This window comes from Pseudochaenichthys georgianus, chromosome 21 (genome assembly GCF_902827115.2).
Source record: "Pseudochaenichthys georgianus chromosome 21, fPseGeo1.2, whole genome shotgun sequence".
NCBI lineage: Eukaryota > Metazoa > Chordata > Actinopteri > Perciformes > Channichthyidae > Pseudochaenichthys > Pseudochaenichthys georgianus.
The window spans coordinates 26,855,437-26,874,110 of NC_047523.1; the positions used below are offsets into that span (position 1 = coordinate 26,855,437).

An 18,674-nucleotide genomic window follows, 5' to 3' on the forward strand; every position below is an offset into this window, starting at 1 on the left:
CGCTCTTGATTCAAGCAAATAAAAGAAGGCACTTCTGTCAGGCCAGTGTCCTCAGCTTGTGTAAAAGGGGAATATCAAAGGCAAAACAAGGTCACGAGAGAGAGGAGTTGAAGAGAAATTCAGTGAGCTGAGGTGAGTGGAGGCAAAAAGTGCTTCAGAAAAGACTTTTAGAATTCAAGAGAGACGTTGCGTAATTTGTGCAGATGGTGGTTGGAGTGTGTCTCTCCCCTCATGTCAACCCAAACCCTGCCAGGACACATTATCTTCTTGTTCAGGAGGGAACAGGGCTAAAGTTGAGCTGTCTGTGTGTGTTTGTGAACATACATGCACAAAGCCGACAGCAGTCAAAGCTAGCATGCATGACTATTGATCATCTTGGTTAGTGTTAGCAGCATGCTAACATATTTTTGTCTTGAGTTATCAAGCCAAAGAAATTCGTTGATAACAAAATGTTGACTAGATAGTACTACATAAACAGTCATAGGATTTAACAAAAGTTTTTTGAAGGGAACATTTCTGTACCTTATTTTCGAGCAAACCATTCAATTCTGTAGTTATCCCAATATTATTATCCTCATGTTGGCACTAGAGGAAAAGCCAGGGGCTCATGAAAGTTGTTAGGATTTATATCCAGGGAACCTTAATTTTAAAACTTATTTAACCAGCTCGTAGTGCCAGTCTGGTGATCGTAATAGTCATTTTTTATTCATCCTCTGTGCCTAAAGAATTTCATGACCAAATCTTTTGGCAATTCATCCAGAAGTTGCCCAGAAGCTTTAATTCAAAGCTAAATGTCTTTATCCGGTGGTTCAAAAAGTTTGAGGATCACTAATCGACAGTTGAAACTAAAGACCTTAAGGAAGGTACCTTGCCACAATAAAACAGATACACTATGCTTATGCCTGGGTCCTGGCACTGAAAACCTTAATGGAATGAGTCAACGCAAATACCAATTGAAGTTTAATTCGCTTTTGGATTAGTGACCTTCATACTCCAGATAACTGTAATATTGCATTCAAGATGGTATACCTTCTATAGGAGTAGTTTAACACATTTAAAAGTCAGGGATACAGTTTTCCCTTGAGAAGTAGGTACACCACTGTTTAAGTGTATGCACTGTAGCTCAATTTGTTATGGAACAATTGCTACATGATTTCTGTAAATCTAGTCCATTCATTGAACATGAAGGACAAAGCATAAAGTTGATGCCAAATCAGATCTGGAATGAGATCATAGCAAAAGAGATATCCGGCTCACACATCCATGCTGGCAAACTGGGAACCATAATCTTTTAGCAGCTATAAGTTTGGGATATTGGGAAATAGAGGGATTATAAGTTTTGAATTGCTCTTAATGCATTGCATCTAAAGTCAAAACAAGAATCACTGTAGAATACGTTAAAGTTCACACTTTATAAAGACTAGGGAGTTCTAGCCTGGCTGCCATTGTGCAGTGAAGTTTGTCCCCGTTAAATATACTCTTTGTTGCATAGATACAAGCATTGATTTGCCTCTCAAATTCAATGTTTCTTCGTTTTCTCTGACGGGCATTGCCATGGAAACACAAGGCAGTGGAATTACAGTAAAGTTAAGAGAGAGGATGTAAGAAGGAGCCAGTCCACCAGACTGTGAAGGACTGGTATAATTCCAGACGAAAGTCAAAGCTACATCATCTCTGTAGGGCTGAGACGTCTACAGCTTTTCTTGAAGGTCCTCTTATACTTTTTGTCTCTCACATCTTTTAGAAAAACACTGTTAGTTTAACCTTACATTGTAGGCCAACATAACAACCCTAAATGTCTTGTATGTATCTTTGCCTGTTTCCACAAAAGTAATAGCAAGGAATGTATCCTATTCTTGTCTCTCACACAGATGGGGTGTTAAACATTGATAGGGCTGATGCAGGGAGAAAGAGAGACAGAGCAAAACCGAGAGACTCTACTTTCCTCTCGGTTAGTTTTGATTTGATTACTCTTCAGCATCCAATTGTGTGGAGTAGGGACATCTGTTAAAATGCAGCAACGGCAGATATTCTAAAACTGACAGGCATTCATGTGCAAACATAAAAAAGTACAATCCAGCTTGTGAGTAGTTAGACAGTGAGACATGATTTTATGTAGGGCTGACTTTAATGTATTCTTTAGCATTATACTTACCATAATACATACTATGTAGGAAAAATGCTTAACTACACCTTGCCTGTTTAGGTGGCGTTTACCTTCAGTCTGGTCTTCTATAATTAAGAAATGCTAAAATGATGTTAGTGAGGATAGTTACATGGCCAATCAAGACTAGACCTTTTAGGTCAAATGCTCGGGTTTTATATTTAAAATGTTTGATCTGCCGCGTTGTCCTACATTGTGGGACCATGACAAAAGGCACAATTCATATTTTGATCAACCATTACAGATGTGAAAAACCTTGACACATTCTTGAAAGTCAGATTTTTCATCTCATAGTAAATGTTTATTTACAAATCCAATGTGATTGAGCCAGCCAAAACAAACACAAATGAATATGCGCTGTTTGCACAGACTCTACACACAAACACATATTCAGGAAGCGCAGACTCCTTGAAAATCAGTCAAAACACACAACTTCCACGTCTCATCTATAAGTTGTATTGTGCATTCAGAATCACATGTAAATGTTGTATGGCTGATTTGCACTTCAATTGCATGAAATTAACCTCAAACTGTGACTTGTCTGCCCAAATCCTGTCACACTTGATTCTCAGCAGTTTCTCAGACCACAGAGACATCCTGTGCTTTTGCAGAACCACAGATCACTGTCATTGCCCGTCATGCTTTCAGAAAAAACCACATTTCGTCTGCTTAGCTGCTCCCTTAGACATGCTATGCTCTGACCTCTCCCCATCAAAGACATAGTATCAAGCTGCCTGAACGATGTTACATAAAAAGGAATCTGTCATTCACGGTATGTTGCTTTGTAGGGGTAAAGCCACAAAGTTGATCTCCTGCCTACAGTAGCTCAAGTGTCCATTGCAGGCAGTAAGAAGCTGGTGATTATGCAAAGATGTTTTAGCTGCAAAAGGAAAAGTGCCTTATAAATTATCATGAATTCATAAAGGCAGTAAGAACATTTCAAAAAACGTGTATTGACTATTATCAAAATAATTATTTAACAAATTTAATTTAATTATTGAATAAAACATAATAAAAAATGCTGTAAATACAGTGAAAATATTTGACTTATAAAACATTGCATGTATTACATTACATAAGAATATCAGTGCGTGCTGTTTTTTCTCTCTTTTTCTCCTCTGATCTTTGAGCTTCAATCGTCTGCAATGGGTTTGGTGTTAAGAGGGTGTTGCTCAGCCCACAGATTTTCGCCAGACTTATTTCCTCCGGAGACCTTGCTCCGGCATATCTTCAGCACGAGTAGGACTATGACCAACATTGAGCAGATGACAGTAACTATGAGCATCCCCATCCAGATATCAGACTTGCATTTTGGCTCGGAGATGGCTTTAACGACTCCTGCAAAGAAGTGGACAAAATAAAAACTTTACTTGCATCCACGTAATGCATGACTTACCATGATTTCCAAACAATGGAATTTGCTTAAAGATACTACTAGTCACATTTTGATGTGCTTACCTTCATCATAGAAATGAACAGTCAAATGTCCTGACTTTTCCACAGCAACCTTTCTCCACCCAAGAGAAAGAGATAGGAGCCACTCTTCTACCTCACAGAAATACATGCCACTATCTTCAGGGCTTGTCTTTGAGACTGTAAGGCTGAATTGTTTTGGCAAAGGGTGGCCAAATCTTAGCTTATCACCCTTCCCAAGCCTGTCTTGTAGGGTGGCGTTACGGTAAATTGTGAATATGGGGCGTTGTTCCGTTTGTGACTCTTTCTGCCAAAACCATGTGACCTGGAACTCAGATTCATTGCTGGATTGTTTGGTGATATGACAAGGGATTGTGAAATTCTGGGATCTGGTCAGATTCAAATCCCGTTCTTCCTCCACAACAGACAAGTTGATTTCTGTCAAAAAGCACAGAGATAAAAATAGTACACAGTTTATTCAACTCTAGTTTGACCAGGCCAATCCATCAATGTCACTAATATAAATTTAAATTCCTAAATACACGGACAGACATTGAAGAAGCTTAAGGAAGGGCAGAAACCGAAAACCATAAAAAACACACTTGCGCAAAACACATGACAGCAATTAGAGAAGTGGTTATTCTGCTGAGAACAGAACAACCCCACCAGACAAACGCATGCAGATAAACATACACACCATTATAAGACATTATAATGTATTATTGTCTGCATGTATTTTGGGAATAGCTCAATATTTGTGCTTTATAGGATCATTTGCTTTTTCTTGCCTTGATAAAAAAGCCAACAATGTTGTTTACCAAAATTGTCAAACTGTTTCGTTACACACCCTAAAAGGAATAGCCACATTTAAAATCATGCCTACAAAATGCTTTAAATCACGAGATCATACCTGTAACATTCACAGTCAGCGAGATGAGGCCAGCGCTGTCAGAGGCCTTTTGCTGCCAGTGACCTTCCTGATCCAGCTGGTATTGCTCCACCTGGCACTGGTAGGTACCATTATCCTCCTCATGGGCCCTCTTTATTCCCAGATAAAAGCTTCTCTGGGTGGGTCTGGAGAAATGAAGCCGCCCCTGCAGTCCTCTGACCTCCTGGTTCCCTGGGTAACTCAGCAGGCCTGTGTGATCAAGCTCCACCAGGGGGCTGCGGACCGAAGAACCGTGTCTGGTGTACAGCCAAGCAACTTTGTAGAAAAAAGATGGACCGGATGCACTTGAGATGATGTTACACTTAAGCTCCACTTCGTCTCCCTCCCTGGCAGTCAACCGCTGCTCTTTCTTTTCTAAATGAAGGTCATTGGCTGGAGAATTGGAGTAAGCACAGAAAAAAACTTAGTAAATGAAGAAATGCTATATCTATCCATCCATCCATCCGTCCAGCAAATGACAAATAGATAAATATGGAAATCTGTCATTTGAAATAAGGTAAGCTTTGAACTTTGACAGAACATACAGTATAGAGTTCTATAGAAACACTATATATACTATAACATTGTTTATATCAAACGTCTTGGGGAAAATGGGTTTCTAAGGCAAATTGTAAGGACTTCATGTATGTGAATACAAACTTACCAGGCTCAATAACTGTGAGCTCTGTGGTTTTGGAAACTGGTGAGAGCTGATACCAGTCACCATGAGGATCTTGAAGCCACTCCACCACCTCACAGACATATGAACCATTGTCTGAAATTCGAGCTTGCCGAATATTTAACTCAAAACTGGGGCCTTGAGTGCGCTTCATGCTGATTCGCTGACTGTGTCTCGGTTGTACATTTGGTCCGAATGTAACTAGAGCATCCCTGTCTGATTTCATAATCATCGTACTTTCTGCCTGCTGCTGTAGTAGCCAGGTGACCGCATAGTGAGTGGGAGCAGAGGGTTTTGAGTTAACTGAGCATTTTATTTTGATGTCAGTGTTGATGTTTCTTGTCAAGGCAGGGGTTGGCGTCAGATCAAGTTTGCTCGCTAGAGGGAAATATAAGTCATACATGATTAGAAACTTAAATAAATGAAATGCACAATGCAGCTTTAATCCAAAATAGCCCTTAATATGTAGCATACAAAATGTCAGCTTACTTGGGTTCAGCACCGAAATAGCCACCGGGTTGGATAGAGGCAGCTTCTTATATACATTATCCAGGAAAACAGAAACTCTACACTGGTAGATTCCCACCTCACTTTGGCTCACACCGTTGATGAGCAAAGAGTGAAAAACTCCATTCTTTTGTTTCTCTACTTTCAGCTGGTAGCGGCTCTGGTCTCCAGACCAGCTGATGGCACCATCATAGTACATTGTCAGGATGTTATCTAGGGTTGAGGCATCACGCTGCAGGCTCCAAGCCAGTGTAATTGGTACAGGTGGCCCTTTGACCCGGCACATCAACTCCACATTTTCTCCCACAGTCACATTGTTGTTGCGACTTATCAGTGACACTTTCACAAAAGATTCTGTAACGTTGGAAAATAAAAAAGCAGAAGTTGATGATCATACAATTGTCATGCGGTCATGAGAGTTTAAAGTAAACAACAGGTGTGTGTCGATGACATTTCCAACATACGGTCTGTCTCGTTCAGTTATTGTAATTCACACAACATTATGGTATCATTTTCAGTTCTAAAACAAAAATGCATATTATATGCAAATACGGTATGCAGTGAGGTACTTCAAAGTCTATACTCAGCAAATGCATGTTAAAGCCCTGGAAGTGAAACCTGCTATATTTATTACATCCTAGAGCACACATGTGTTAAGCAGAACATAAAATATCCACATGTTTTCTTTTCTTAGGCAGCTACTTGTAGTGGGGTTAAAGTGCACAGTGTGTTCTGTTTAAAACCTTAAACAGTTTTCATCATGAAAACGTCAAGGTATGTGAAAATGTTTCCTGAGGTGACGCACTAGGAAGACATTGCAGTTCTAAAAGGGATAGTGTTATGTGGAGCAAGATTGTGCTCGGTACATTTCTTCAAATGACATTGATATTTCTTGCATGCGAAAGATGTTGGGCTGAACATACTTCTGAAAGAAATGAGAAAGATTATTGGAAATCCAGGTTTGTTGAAAACCACTGATTATGTTTTTAAACAGGTAATCAGACAATCTATGTCATGAGAGGAACCTGGAGTGTCAATATAACTAGAGATGTCCCGATCCGATCACGTGATCGGGATCGGAGCCAATCACGTGATTTTCAAAAAATCGGGGATCGGGAGAAAAAAATCGGGGATCGCGATTTTTTTAAAAAAAAATTTTATAAAATATATTTTTTAATTTAATGTTACAAAACAAAAATGACCATGTTCACGTCTTAAAGTCATCCTGAGGCCTTAGTTTTTGTTTAAAATTACACAACATCATGTATGTGTTGCTTCTTTTGGGCTTGTTTTCAGACCTGGTTGCTTATTCCTCTCAAAGCTGGCAACAGAGTGGGCGCAGTGTCTCATAGTAGCAGTAAGCTAACGAGAGGCTACGTTCAGCTGGTGACTCGGGAGTCGGGACAGAGAAAATGTCAGCAGTTTGGAAGTATTATAAAATTGAAAGCGAAGGCAGTGTAACAGCCAGATGCAATGTTTGCAAGGCAGAGGTTCCGTGTGGTGGAAAGAACAGAGCTACGTTCAACACGACCAATCTAATACGCTACCTGAGAAACAAACGCCAACAACAACAACACGGCGAGTACACAGCGGCCACTCAGGGAACGGCACTGAAACAACCGACCCTTTCAGAGACTTTCAAAAGGAAAGAGAAACTGCCCCAGAACAGAGAAAAGGCCAAACAATAACAGCCAAGATAGCTGAATTCATCGCGTTGGATGGCCAGCCGTTATCTGTTACCTTTTTTTTCTCTTAATGCATTGCATAAAGATCGGATCGGGAAAAATCGGTATCGGCAGATTGTCAAAATCAAATGATCGGAATCGGATCGGGGCAAAAAAAGGTGATCGGGACATCCCTAAATATAACGGTTTCATCATACATTTTTCTTGAATAATTTGCACCACACAGAGAGAGCCACGTCTTACCCGAAGGAACCACTGTCACAGTGGTCGTCTGTGATTGGCTGTTGGTCTTGCTGTTGCTTTCCCACTCAGACACAGCACACTCGTAGACTCCTGCATCAGAAGGTCTGACCTCATCAAGCTCAAGGATGAAGGTGTCAGCCGCAGTACGCATTGCATTTACTTTGTGACTCATGAACTCCGCTTTTTCCACAACACCCTCCTGACTTAGACTAATGACTTTGGTGAAAATGGCCCCTGATGTGGATGTCGATTTGTGCTGCCAGGTGACAGAGAGTTGACCTTTGACCCCATGCACTTTACAGGTGAGCATCAGCCCATAACCTTCGTTAACACCCACGGTGTTTTCCATTTCAACTGAGAGCCCACTTTCTGTAATAAGGTAAAGCAAAAGATAGTTAGTGAGTGTGTTGAAGAAGATAATAAGAAAACATAGCAACTTTATTATTAAAAATAATAGTATTATCTCATTAATAGTAATAATAACTTGCAAGATAAAATGAAGATTATATAACTTAAAATCCAAGGTACATCCTGAATAAAATTAAACCCTGTGTATATAAATGTTTGTGTATATAATTGTTTGTGGGGGTGCTAGTGGAGCATGCTTACGAACTGTTCGTCAGAGCCTCACAGCGGGGTTACTGAGGAGCGCATAAAGCAGGCCCTTCAGGCGATAGCAGAACGAACCGGTACGGGAGAGGTAGAGCGAGGGATCATTGTCCACTAGTTAATCGATCGCAGATGGCGTCGTGCTCGCAGACCTAAATGGGTCACGTAATATACTTTGGCGGACGTTAATATACCTGGGCGGCCCGCCCAAGTAAAGTCTATGTGTATGTGTGTCTTAGTTGACTGACCTGTGGTTAAGATGCTGATCTCCTGAGAGCTGGAGTCCTGGGGAGCTCCCTGTGTAAAGGCACCATCTGGACCTCTGTCCTGGAGCCATGCTCTGCAGATATACTGGCCTTGGTCCTCGGTTCTGACGGGCTGCAATATGAGACGGTAATCTCTGTCCCCTATCCGAGATGCTTTGAGCTCTCCTTCTTTCATTCGCCCACTGTACTGGGGCCCCACAGACTGAATGCCTGTAGGGCCAATGGTAACCAGCTCAACATTTCCTCTGAGCCAGGCTACAGAGAAGAACCTTTCCTTGACGTTCTGTGTGTCAACATTGCAGGATAGTGACAGCTTTTGCCCCTTTTGCAGAGTCACCGCCTGTGCAGACATTCTCACCACCAGAGACGACGTGTCTGGCAGGACTTCTACCGGAAGCAAAGAATAAGCAGAGTGAGACAACCACAGTCACAAACATCCTGCCATGATGCCACAAGGACTGAAAAGAGGAAGAGTTTAGTGAATACGTCAACCCAAATCAAGATCGGCTATTTAATTTTCATGATTCTTACCTCTGGCTTTGACATTCAGGGTAGTTTCCTTTGCAGCTTTCTCTGTGATGGAATACCAGGATTGGTCAGGATCTTGAATCCACTCCTGAGCTTGGCAGTAGATCCTGCCTTGGTCTGACAGCTCGAGCTGAGCCATGTTTAGCTGGTATGTGGCCTCCCCCAATTTATCTAACCTTATGTGTCCAGCTTGGTAGCGCCCTTCAAAACCCGAACCTGGGCTCAGTGTGAAATCTCTACCCAGAGAAATGATAGGCTTACGATCCTCACCGTCTTTGTGGAGATACCAGGCAAAAGACAGATGGGTGTGCTGGATGGTGTTGCTGGATGCCTGGCATGTTAAAGTGAGAGCATCACCCTCATTATAGCTCAGTGTGGGGGGGGAGGCAGGTAATGAAACACTAAGGGAGTTGTCAATCACTATGGGACCACATCAGAAGCAGACAGAAAGAAAGGAAAGTCATATACTTTTGCCATCTTAGTTTACTGCGCTGTAGTAAGATTCTTACATTCAAAAGTCCACTTACCTTTCACTGTTGTCTTAACACTGTATCTTCCATCATAATTAGATTCATGGTTGACTACAGAGCAGTCATATTCCCCTTCATCACCTTTCTCTAGTCGTTGTATCTTAAATAATACTGAGTTTGGATTTTCATGTTTCAGAGTAATTTCGTCGCTCCTCACACGTGATGTATACATCGAATAGCTGAAATGTGGGTCTCCGGTGCTGATGATGTTGATTTCCGTTGCTTTTGCAGGCTTCTTCACACGGAATTGTATTTCTTTAGTCATGTTCTCACTTCTGAAGCCACTCACATTGCAAGAGATGGAGAGTTCAGAGCCCACCACACGATACAGAGGCCCAGCCTGCACTTCAGTGTTCACTTTTGCTTCCCCTGTTTGATGCACAGACAAAACACAGATACAGATTTTAGTTACTGCCACTTACAGTGTCAGTCTGTTTTATAAGTGTGCTACGTTACAGGGTCTAACCTTTTTTTTATTTATAATGACATTTTATATTGCTTTTCAAAAGAGGCAAGAGCACAAAGAACACCATCAACATGAATCAAAACAATATTAACAAAAAAGAACAAGGAAAAAATAAATACATAAATGAATAGACAGGTGCAGGTAGGCTATCATGTCAACATTACTTAGGTACTGCCACATTATGGTATAATTCTATAATTCTCAGTCCTACATAAAGATGATATTAACAACCGGAGCACTATCAGACCCTATTTAATAATAATCATCATAAAAAATAATATCATAACATTACAATACTCTCATAAACCAATGTTTTATTTTCAACTCCAACTTTGTTAGCTTCCCAACCTTTGTTTTTCGTATTGCATAGGTATGTGAAGAAACACATTGTAGCCTTTAAGTTACTTTCCACATTGCGGGAAGTCAAACCTTTTCGTGCAAAGTAGGTTATAATAATCATTGAACTTGCAATGCCTGCAAATAGTGGACACCAAGGACATTTATTTGTAACTATAATAAAGGAAGTAATTGTTGCCGCTTTTCCAGACTCAAGTGATTTGATAGTAATGTATTTGCCTGCTTCAATACATGTATATAAATAGACAGATATAAGAAAAGTTATTTAACAATTATGAGTAATTGAGTTCAGCCACACAAAATATCTGTAAATACAATTGTATTGTTAAAATAAGTAACACAAATCCTAGTGAGTATGTTAGAATGATCAGGAGGATTTAGCTTAATATGGGTTGGTGGTTCTTTTCTTTCTTCCTACTTATTAGTATTTATTTATTCTTACTTATTAGTATTTTACTCAAAATGGACATGGGCTCCTTTCTTTAAATGACTATTTATTTTATTTTCTGTTTTATTACTGTTAGACTACCATCATTTCACACATCATGATCACTGTCCAGAATGAAATCCAACTGCAGGTATTCAATGTACTAGCCTACTTACCACAGTGCAGAAGTAGTCCCAGACACAAGAGCAAGTCATTGGCCCTCAAACAAGTTTTCTGGGAACACTTCATCCTGAATCTGCCTCAGTTGTAACACAGTGTTCACACCATGAGCCCTGAGTCAGTCAGTCTCTCGTGTGAGAATACATGCGTCTGTGCTGAGACAAGTGGTGTATGCTTCCTGTACTGAAGTATACAATAAAAGGAAGTCTGACATATTTCCTGCACACAGTTGCGTTGCAGATGTTCTTGTAGATCTATTAGTGACAATATAATGTCTCATGACCGTGCAGGTATTGTGTGGTGGAGTGTTTAAAAACAAACAAATAAAAAGCACACCCCCACAAATGAGCTTTGTTTCGTCCTAGATCTACTCAGGATTTAATGTGGGTTACACACTCATTTGAAAAAGCACATTGTCCTCGTTTGGGCTCATGTAGGCTATATCACAGTTTGACACCAGCATCAAATTTGCTTGGCTACAAAACCAATTGGACAAAAATACGTCTTAAACAGACTGAGAGAAATCACGGTGAGCGCTAATTTGACCTTATTCTTACCTTAATAATGGGAAGTGAAACGTGTGACGGCAGGTGATTCACTCTGTCTGCAGACATCGACACGCCTCCATGTCTCAAGTTTTAGGGCTAAGAACGAGCTCGAGCAAAACAAATTTAAATACATATTTCATTTTCAGAATAAAACATATGGTTTCCAAATTATGAATTTACATGATTAACAATATGATAATCCGATCATCAAACATTGTGGAAGATAAAGGGTAAATTGTTGAATTTGCGTTGCTAGGAAACAGCTTGGATCCAAGTTTGGCCTATTTCGCCAAACATTTAAACATGAAATAACTTCAGATTGTGTTTGAATGGTACTGCAGACCAACGAGGCAATAGTGCCACTTAGTGGAGAAGATGAAATCCTGCTTTTCTGCTGCATAGCTGTCGGCCATATTCTAATTTCACCATCTAGTCTGAGCTATTGCTTTGATAGTATCTACACATGCTGTAGACTATCGGTGCATAGGAGGTAAAGATATTATACTAGAGTCCTTTATTGATCTGAGAGGAGTCAGCAGCACAGAGACAGGCTTAGAGGAAAGGAAAACAGATGAAGAAGCTATAAGTTACAGTTATGGCATAATTCTTTTTATAAAACCCAATGTATAATAAAGGGTGCTCAGCTAGTATAACTTGCATTTCATAGAACTGTGGAACTAGTGTGTGCATTAGAAATACAGCAGTGCCGGTGCAGTAGCCAATACATTAGAGTATATTGGTTGTATAGCCCTCTTTAATATAATACATATGCATGCAATTAACACATGGTACACCATTTTTTTTTTTCTCTTTTTTTTTTACCTGATTCAACAGATTTGAACCTTTTTCCAAGACCTATATTCTGACTGGTTTATAACTTCAGTCAAAACTAAGACACTTTATAAACTGTCATGCTGCAATGACAGTTTATTCCCTTCGGTTAAGACGCTGAGTGTTATTTGCAGTATTCTATATTCGGTGCAATCCTTTGGAAGAGACCTGGCGTCTGTGCCTTCTGAGTAAAAAATGGTGTAACTTAGGGGAAATGTGCTCAGCGCAAGAAGAGGAAGTGTCTAGAAACATGCGCTGTGTATGTTCCTCACAGAACAGAAATAGGAAGTATGAAGAGTACAGGAAAAAACAGATCCACAGCGACACAACTGTTTCAACTGTAAACCGTAGAGGTCTTGCAAATACTAAAGTAGCTGTTCTTCTGAGTTTCTGAGGGGCTTCTGGCATAAAAGATGAGTGAGACACTGGAAAGGACTACAGACTGTCCTTTGCTACTTGTTGGAGATGAGTCCAGCCGAGTCCAGGAGGAAAACAGTCAGACGGGCTCAACTGAGTTACGTTGGGAAGATGGAGGTCTACCTGTGGAGCTGCAGAGAGGGATGGAGACCCTACGAGTGAACAGAGAACTGACCGATGTGGTGCTGCGTGTTCAGGGACATGACTTCCCTAGTCATAGAGCCATACTTGCTGCTGCCAGTCATTACTTCAGGTAAAATAAAACCAGTACTGTCTAACTCCACTGTGACGGCACTGCTAGTGTGACTGAATTAATGTTTTATTTCTGTAGGGCTATGTTTTGCAATGGTCTAAAAGAGAGCCATGAGGAGTGTGTGGAAATAAAGGGTTTGGACAGTGGGACGATGCACTTTCTCCTGGAGTATACCTACACCAGCCGGGCCCTCCTCACACACTCCAATGTCCAGAGAATACTCGAGGCTGCCAGTCAATTTCAGGTGAAACAATTACTTACTATATAAGATAATGACATGCCTTTACGTAAATGCATTGACTTCCAAATCTTCTTAACCTATAAAGATATGAGATGATAAACATATCCTCACAACATAAATAAACCTGCGAAGAAAAAACATTTCCTTTTTAATCTTGACACATTTTTGACGGCCAATTTGGTGTGAAGAAGTTTTATCAGATGAGTAACACTTTCTCATTTATGTCACATTGATCACACGCATGATAATGCTTTTCTTCACTGGAAGCAAAAACTAAAATTACCAGTATTCAAAGTTCAAACCCAACAGTTTACTTTTAATACAATATAGATGCCACTATTATTGTGTCAAACAATGGTACACAAGTGATGCAGAAAGCACATTTATTTACATTCAGAAAGACTCTGAGACTAGAAAGAGATACAGAACGACATATATATAATATATATATATATATATATATATTCCTCAAATGGTTTTCATCACCTCACCCTTTCCCCCATTCAGTGGAACAAACATCTGACTAAGTAAGAATTGAGAGAAAGAGGGAAGTGAAAGTTGCACTGTTGTTTACACTTTGCATCAGTTTTCCATACAAGCTTAAATTAACCACACAGCTGTGCCACTCAGAGGGGGGGGGGGGGCACATGTTTGTGTTTCTATACTTCTATTTTTGTGGCGAGTAATTTGAATTTTCGGAAATAATAATAAAAAAGCAATCTTGTTGTTACTTGCATGTTTTGTTTATTTTAGGGTTACAATGTATTTAGTTTAGAATTAAATTAACATTTAGGATACATTTGGGGATATGCATGTGATAATAATAACTTTATGAAGCACTTTTTTAAAATTGGGTAACAATGTTATTATTGGTAAATCCAACACAGTAAAATGTTAAAATGATTAGATTACAGCAACAACAAAGTAGAATGCAAAATAAATAAAATATTGCAACATTGAGGCGCACATAGCATTTTTAATCTTGAGTTAGTTCGAGAAAACATGTTCTAGGTTTCTAAGACCATGTTCCTGTTGTCATGTTTCCTTTTGCACAACTCTTTTGAAATTCTAGTGTGGCTCATAATTCTTTGAAATGTGGTTTAATCTTTTTATCGCTGACATCTTTTAGAAACACTGAACGTGTACATCAGAGTCATTTCAAAAGTTCCATCTTAAAAGTTCTACTAACGCCTACGCTGTCATTTTTAGTTCCTACGAGTTGTGGAGGCCTGTGCTGGCTTTATGAGCAAGTCCCTGCACCTGGAGAGTTGCATTGGGATCCTGAATCTTGCTGATAGCCATGCCTTGCCGGCCTTGAAGACGAGTGCTCAGGATTTCATCACCACTCAGTTCTCCCAGGTAGTCCAGCAGCAGGACTTCCTGGAGCTGCCAGCTGATTCGATGGAGGCTGTCCTGCAGAGGGATGACCTTGACGTGAAGTGTGAGGAGTGTGTTTTTGAAGCTCTCATGCACTGGGTGAGAGCCCGGCAGGATGAACGCTATCCTTCACTGGTCAGGTTGCTCTCACATGTGCGACTGCCTCTGTTGGAGCCTGCTTACTTTGTAGAAAAAGTTGAATCAGATGAACTGATTCGCCGCTGCAGTGAGGCTTTTCCTTTGCTGCAAGAGGCCCGCATCTATCACCTCTCTGGCAGCGAGGTCAGTACACAGGAAGGACCACAAATGTGTTGTTGAGTCATCATCTCTTAATAAAATGCTAGTAGGGCTAGGCCTTTTTAGGAACATCACTTTGAGAAGAGTCAAAGTAAAAAAGTCAAAGTAAACTGTATTGTCAATCTTTCAGTTTGTGTGTACAGACAGAGATCGAAATACCGTTTCCCACGATGTATTTTACAAAAATACAAATATATATACAAATATGTATATCCTATGCACAATCAACAGACACATTTATACATATGCACACATTAAGATAAAAACACAACAATCAATATACAAAATAACAGTCACTTCAATATCTTTGGGAATGTACATTAGTGCAAGATTCTGGAGCTGTCAAATACTAACACTGAGAGAAACAATCATTTTGTGATAAAATAACTACTGCTTTGTTTCATTGCTTTATAGTTGAATGTGCTTTTTACATGTTTGACATCTTAGGTGGTCTCTGAACGAACCAAACCTCGTGTGCAGCACTATCTGTCCGAGGTGTTCCTGATCATTGGAGGCTGCACTAAAGATGAACGCTTTATTTCGACGGTCACCTGTCTGGACCCCCTCAGGCGCAGCAGGCTGGAGGTAGCCAAGTTGCCAATCACAGAGATGGAGGACGAATCACAAAACAAGAAATGGGTGGAGTTTGCATGCATCACCTTTCGCAATGAAGTGTACATATCTGGTGAGAGAGGTTGCATGTTACATTTATTGTTATTTATATGGAAAGGCTTAGTTACTGTGACATGTGTAGGAAATTCCCTTCGGTGCAGATGAAAGTGAAAATGTTCTCCCTCTACTGAGAATTGATGTGCCAAGTTATATTTTCTTTTTAAAAAGTTATAACTAAAACCTAAAGTGTTATTCTCTTTTGCATCTTCATTGTGTTAACAGTTTGTTGTGAATGGTGCTAGGCTTCTGTTATTCAAAGAATCTGATGGCTAAGTCAGTGAGAAAAGTACAGCTGAACAGAACAACAGGAGGTTGTGGTTTAATCTGCCGTTACAGTTGTAGAGGGTTGAGGTGTTTCCAAACTCAGGAACTGACGCCCCAGCCGGGGTAATTTTAACCGTTCAGAAACATGTTCACTGTGATTCTGAGTTCAGACTAAGTCACGGCATTTTAGATCAGTGTGAAAGGTGTGTGGTCCAATAAGGCACATTTAGAGTCATAATTCAGCGAAACATCAATGTTTTATGACAGTTGTCTCTAATGTTTCCAATTGCAGGAGGTAAAGAGACACAAAATGATGTTTGGAAATATAATGGCGCCCTGGACAAGTGGATCCAGATCGAGCCCCTGACCACAGGGCGCTGGAGACACAAGATGGCCGTTCATGGAGGGAAGGTTTATGCACTGGGGGGATTCGAAGGAGTTCAGAGACTTGATAGTGTAGAGGCTTATGATCCCTTTCACAATCGCTGGACAAAGGTAAACATACAGGACTTCTATAAAAGGGGTGTTTTTGTGTAAAATTACAGCAACTGTTCCTTTAAGCAGATCTCAAATGGCCTTTATGTAGAGTCGCATTTTGTAATCAGCAGCTGGAATAATACATAATTATTATATATATATATATATATATTATATATTACATAATATAATGATACAAAAACACACTCTAAAAGGAGCATTTTTTAAATACATGTTTTAATTATCAATGTTTCTGTATATTATTACCACAATTAGATCATGTCTTTATCTTTATCATTAATATGAATTCATTTATTTAGTAAATATTGAAAATATTAGATCTAAATGATAACCGTTATTATTATTATTATTATTATTATTATTATTATTATTATATGCATAAGGTGTTAAATGATTTACATCTTTTACACTATTTATACCTCACACATTTCTTTATATGCGTCTGTTTGGTTCTGCTTGCAGGTGACACCTCTTGCTGTAGGTGTGAGCTCCTTCGCGGCTTCGAGCTTTGACAGATGGATCTATGTGATTGGTGGCGGGCCCAATGGAAAGTTGGCAACTGATAAGGTTCAGTGCTGGGAACCAGGGACAGACAGCTGGGAGCTGCGGGCGCCCATCCCCATCGAAACTAAATGCACTAATGCAGTCACATTCAAAAAATGCATCTATATAGTTGGTAAGTGGATAGTAACTAAATACATGTACTTGACATGGATCTTTTCACAACAAGCTTATTCTAAACTGATTTGATAATATATTTTACTTTTATCTCCAATATTTTTGTTTGCATGTTAAATATGATGCATTTAAATGTATTCATGAAATACCAATACATCCAAAAGTAAATATTAACTAGCTAAAACAATGTAATGCTAATTACAGTACACATGCATTTAACATTCATAATAATCCAATTATATTTATTAGTATAACATTTTAGGGATTTTTGTTTTTGAAATTCTCAACAAATTTTAAAATAAATTGTATATGCTTTTCCTTAAATGACATTTTCAGGGCAGGTGTTTATTTCTAACAGACTATTTTTGGTTTGAAATATCACTGTCTTTACGTGATTAAAAGAATGAAATTTTTCCTCCACCACTGGCTTTAAATTTAGTGTCTTTCATCATGTTGTTTATGTTTAGTGTGTAATGTGTATAGTATGTCATCATTAAAGTATGGAAGAGCAGTTTAATTGTTTTTCAATAATTAGGTTTTTGTCAGGTTTATTGGTGAGACATTAATGTGCGCGTATGTATATCTCTAATATGGTGTCTTTGTTTGCTTCCAGGTGGAGCCATGCATGCCATGTACTGCTATTCACCTCTGTCCGACTCCTGGTCCCTTGTGACCCGTCTGGGGGAGAGGGCAAGCTGCGCCATCGCTGCCTGCAACAATAAACTCTTCATCACCGGGGGACGGGATAACAAGAACCAAGTCATCTCCACAGTGATGTGCTGGGACGTTGGTCGAGGGGTGTTAACAGAGGAGTGTGTTTTACCTATGGGAGTGTCGCACCACGGCAGTGTGACACTCATGAAGTCCTACACACACATACACAGAATAACACCTGCTTAAGAAGGCCAATGACAAAGACTTCTGTGAATGGACGTTGTTGTTGACAGAAAAGAGGAAAGTGACCAAAATGATGTAAATAAAGATATTTTTTAAAGCATGTCTTTGTTCTTCATTTCTATGTGTGAGACTTGAAATACTAAAAGTCAATCCCTATGTCTATCATTAATCTGTTCCACCCTGAGCCTGTTTTTCAGGTCTCAGGCTCGAAAATGACATTCCCAGAACAAATGACCATATCTTCCCTTCTAAAAGGGTTAAATTAATAATCTTTGAGTGAGTTGGATGTAGAAAATTCAGAATCAATATAGATGTTTTTTATTTTAAAGAAAATTCAGATTGAACATAGTAAAAAATTCTTTTTTACTTATAGTGAAAACTACCCTTGGATGATGGGTTAGTAGACTAAAAGCTTTCGAAATCCAAAGTACAACATATAGTAAGTACCCTGTATTTTTTCTCGTTTTAATGCCATTGAACACGTCTTTTGATCAGATTGACAGCTACGGTGAGACGATCTCCCGTAAAAGCTCCGTAAAGGTACATGTTGTGATGTCTGTGTTTGCTTCCCCTGTCGCGAGTTCGGATCGCTCAGTGATGATACTATATACCTAAATAATCTGTGGAGTCTCAGCTTTAATCGGATATCTTGTATGTGCAGTTACGATAAGTAATAAGGTACTATCTTTATCTTGAATTCTGTGCCAAAGTCAGTTTGC

General features: G+C 39.5%; 2 protein-coding genes across 2 annotated transcripts; one reads left to right on the forward strand and one right to left on the reverse strand.

Annotated features, from left to right (window-relative positions):
* The first annotated feature begins 35 nt into the window (after positions 1–35).
* Positions 36–18,055, forward strand: klhl6 (kelch-like family member 6). The gene is made up of 8 exons (XM_034109692.1): positions 36–132; positions 12,749–13,031; positions 13,110–13,275; positions 14,482–14,931; positions 15,394–15,631; positions 16,175–16,377; positions 16,843–17,056; positions 17,672–18,055. The coding sequence occupies exons 2-8, from the start codon at positions 12,775–12,777 to the stop codon at positions 17,956–17,958; spliced, it is 1,815 nt and encodes a 604-aa protein (XP_033965583.1). The 5' UTR covers positions 36–132; positions 12,749–12,774; the 3' UTR covers positions 17,959–18,055.
* LOC117466454 (immunoglobulin superfamily member 3-like) lies at positions 2,439–11,117 on the reverse strand. The gene is made up of 10 exons (XM_034109691.1): positions 10,979–11,117; positions 9,550–9,921; positions 9,026–9,442; positions 8,477–8,881; positions 7,620–7,988; positions 5,674–6,045; positions 5,170–5,562; positions 4,488–4,898; positions 3,623–4,015; positions 2,439–3,502 (listed from the first exon to the last, which is right to left on the reverse strand). Exons 1-10 carry the CDS (start codon positions 11,049–11,051, stop codon positions 3,297–3,299), a joined length of 3,411 nt encoding a protein of 1,136 aa, XP_033965582.1. The 5' UTR covers positions 11,052–11,117; the 3' UTR covers positions 2,439–3,296.
* Positions 18,056–18,674: the final 619 nt, after the last annotated feature.

Bases quoted from the DNA above. Each gene is read 5' to 3' on its own strand.
- LOC117466454 (XM_034109691.1), bottom strand. From the start codon at position 11,051: ATGAAGTGTTCCCAGAAAACTTGTTTGAGGGCCAATGACTTGCTCTTG. The intron at 9,922-10,978 runs GTAAGTAGGCTA...TGCATCAAACAG, and splicing joins GGGACTACTTCTGCACTGTG to GGGAAGCAAAAGTGAACACT. The intron at 8,882-9,025 runs GTAAGAATCATG...TGCTTCCGGTAG, and splicing joins CCTGAATGTCAAAGCCAGAG to AAGTCCTGCCAGACACGTCG.
- klhl6 (XM_034109692.1), top strand. From the start codon at position 12,775: ATGAGTGAGACACTGGAAAGGACTACAGACTGTCCTTTGCTACTTGTT. The intron at 13,032-13,109 runs GTAAAATAAAAC...TTATTTCTGTAG, and splicing joins GCTGCCAGTCATTACTTCAG to GGCTATGTTTTGCAATGGTC. The intron at 14,932-15,393 runs GTCAGTACACAG...TTGACATCTTAG, and splicing joins ATCACCTCTCTGGCAGCGAG to GTGGTCTCTGAACGAACCAA.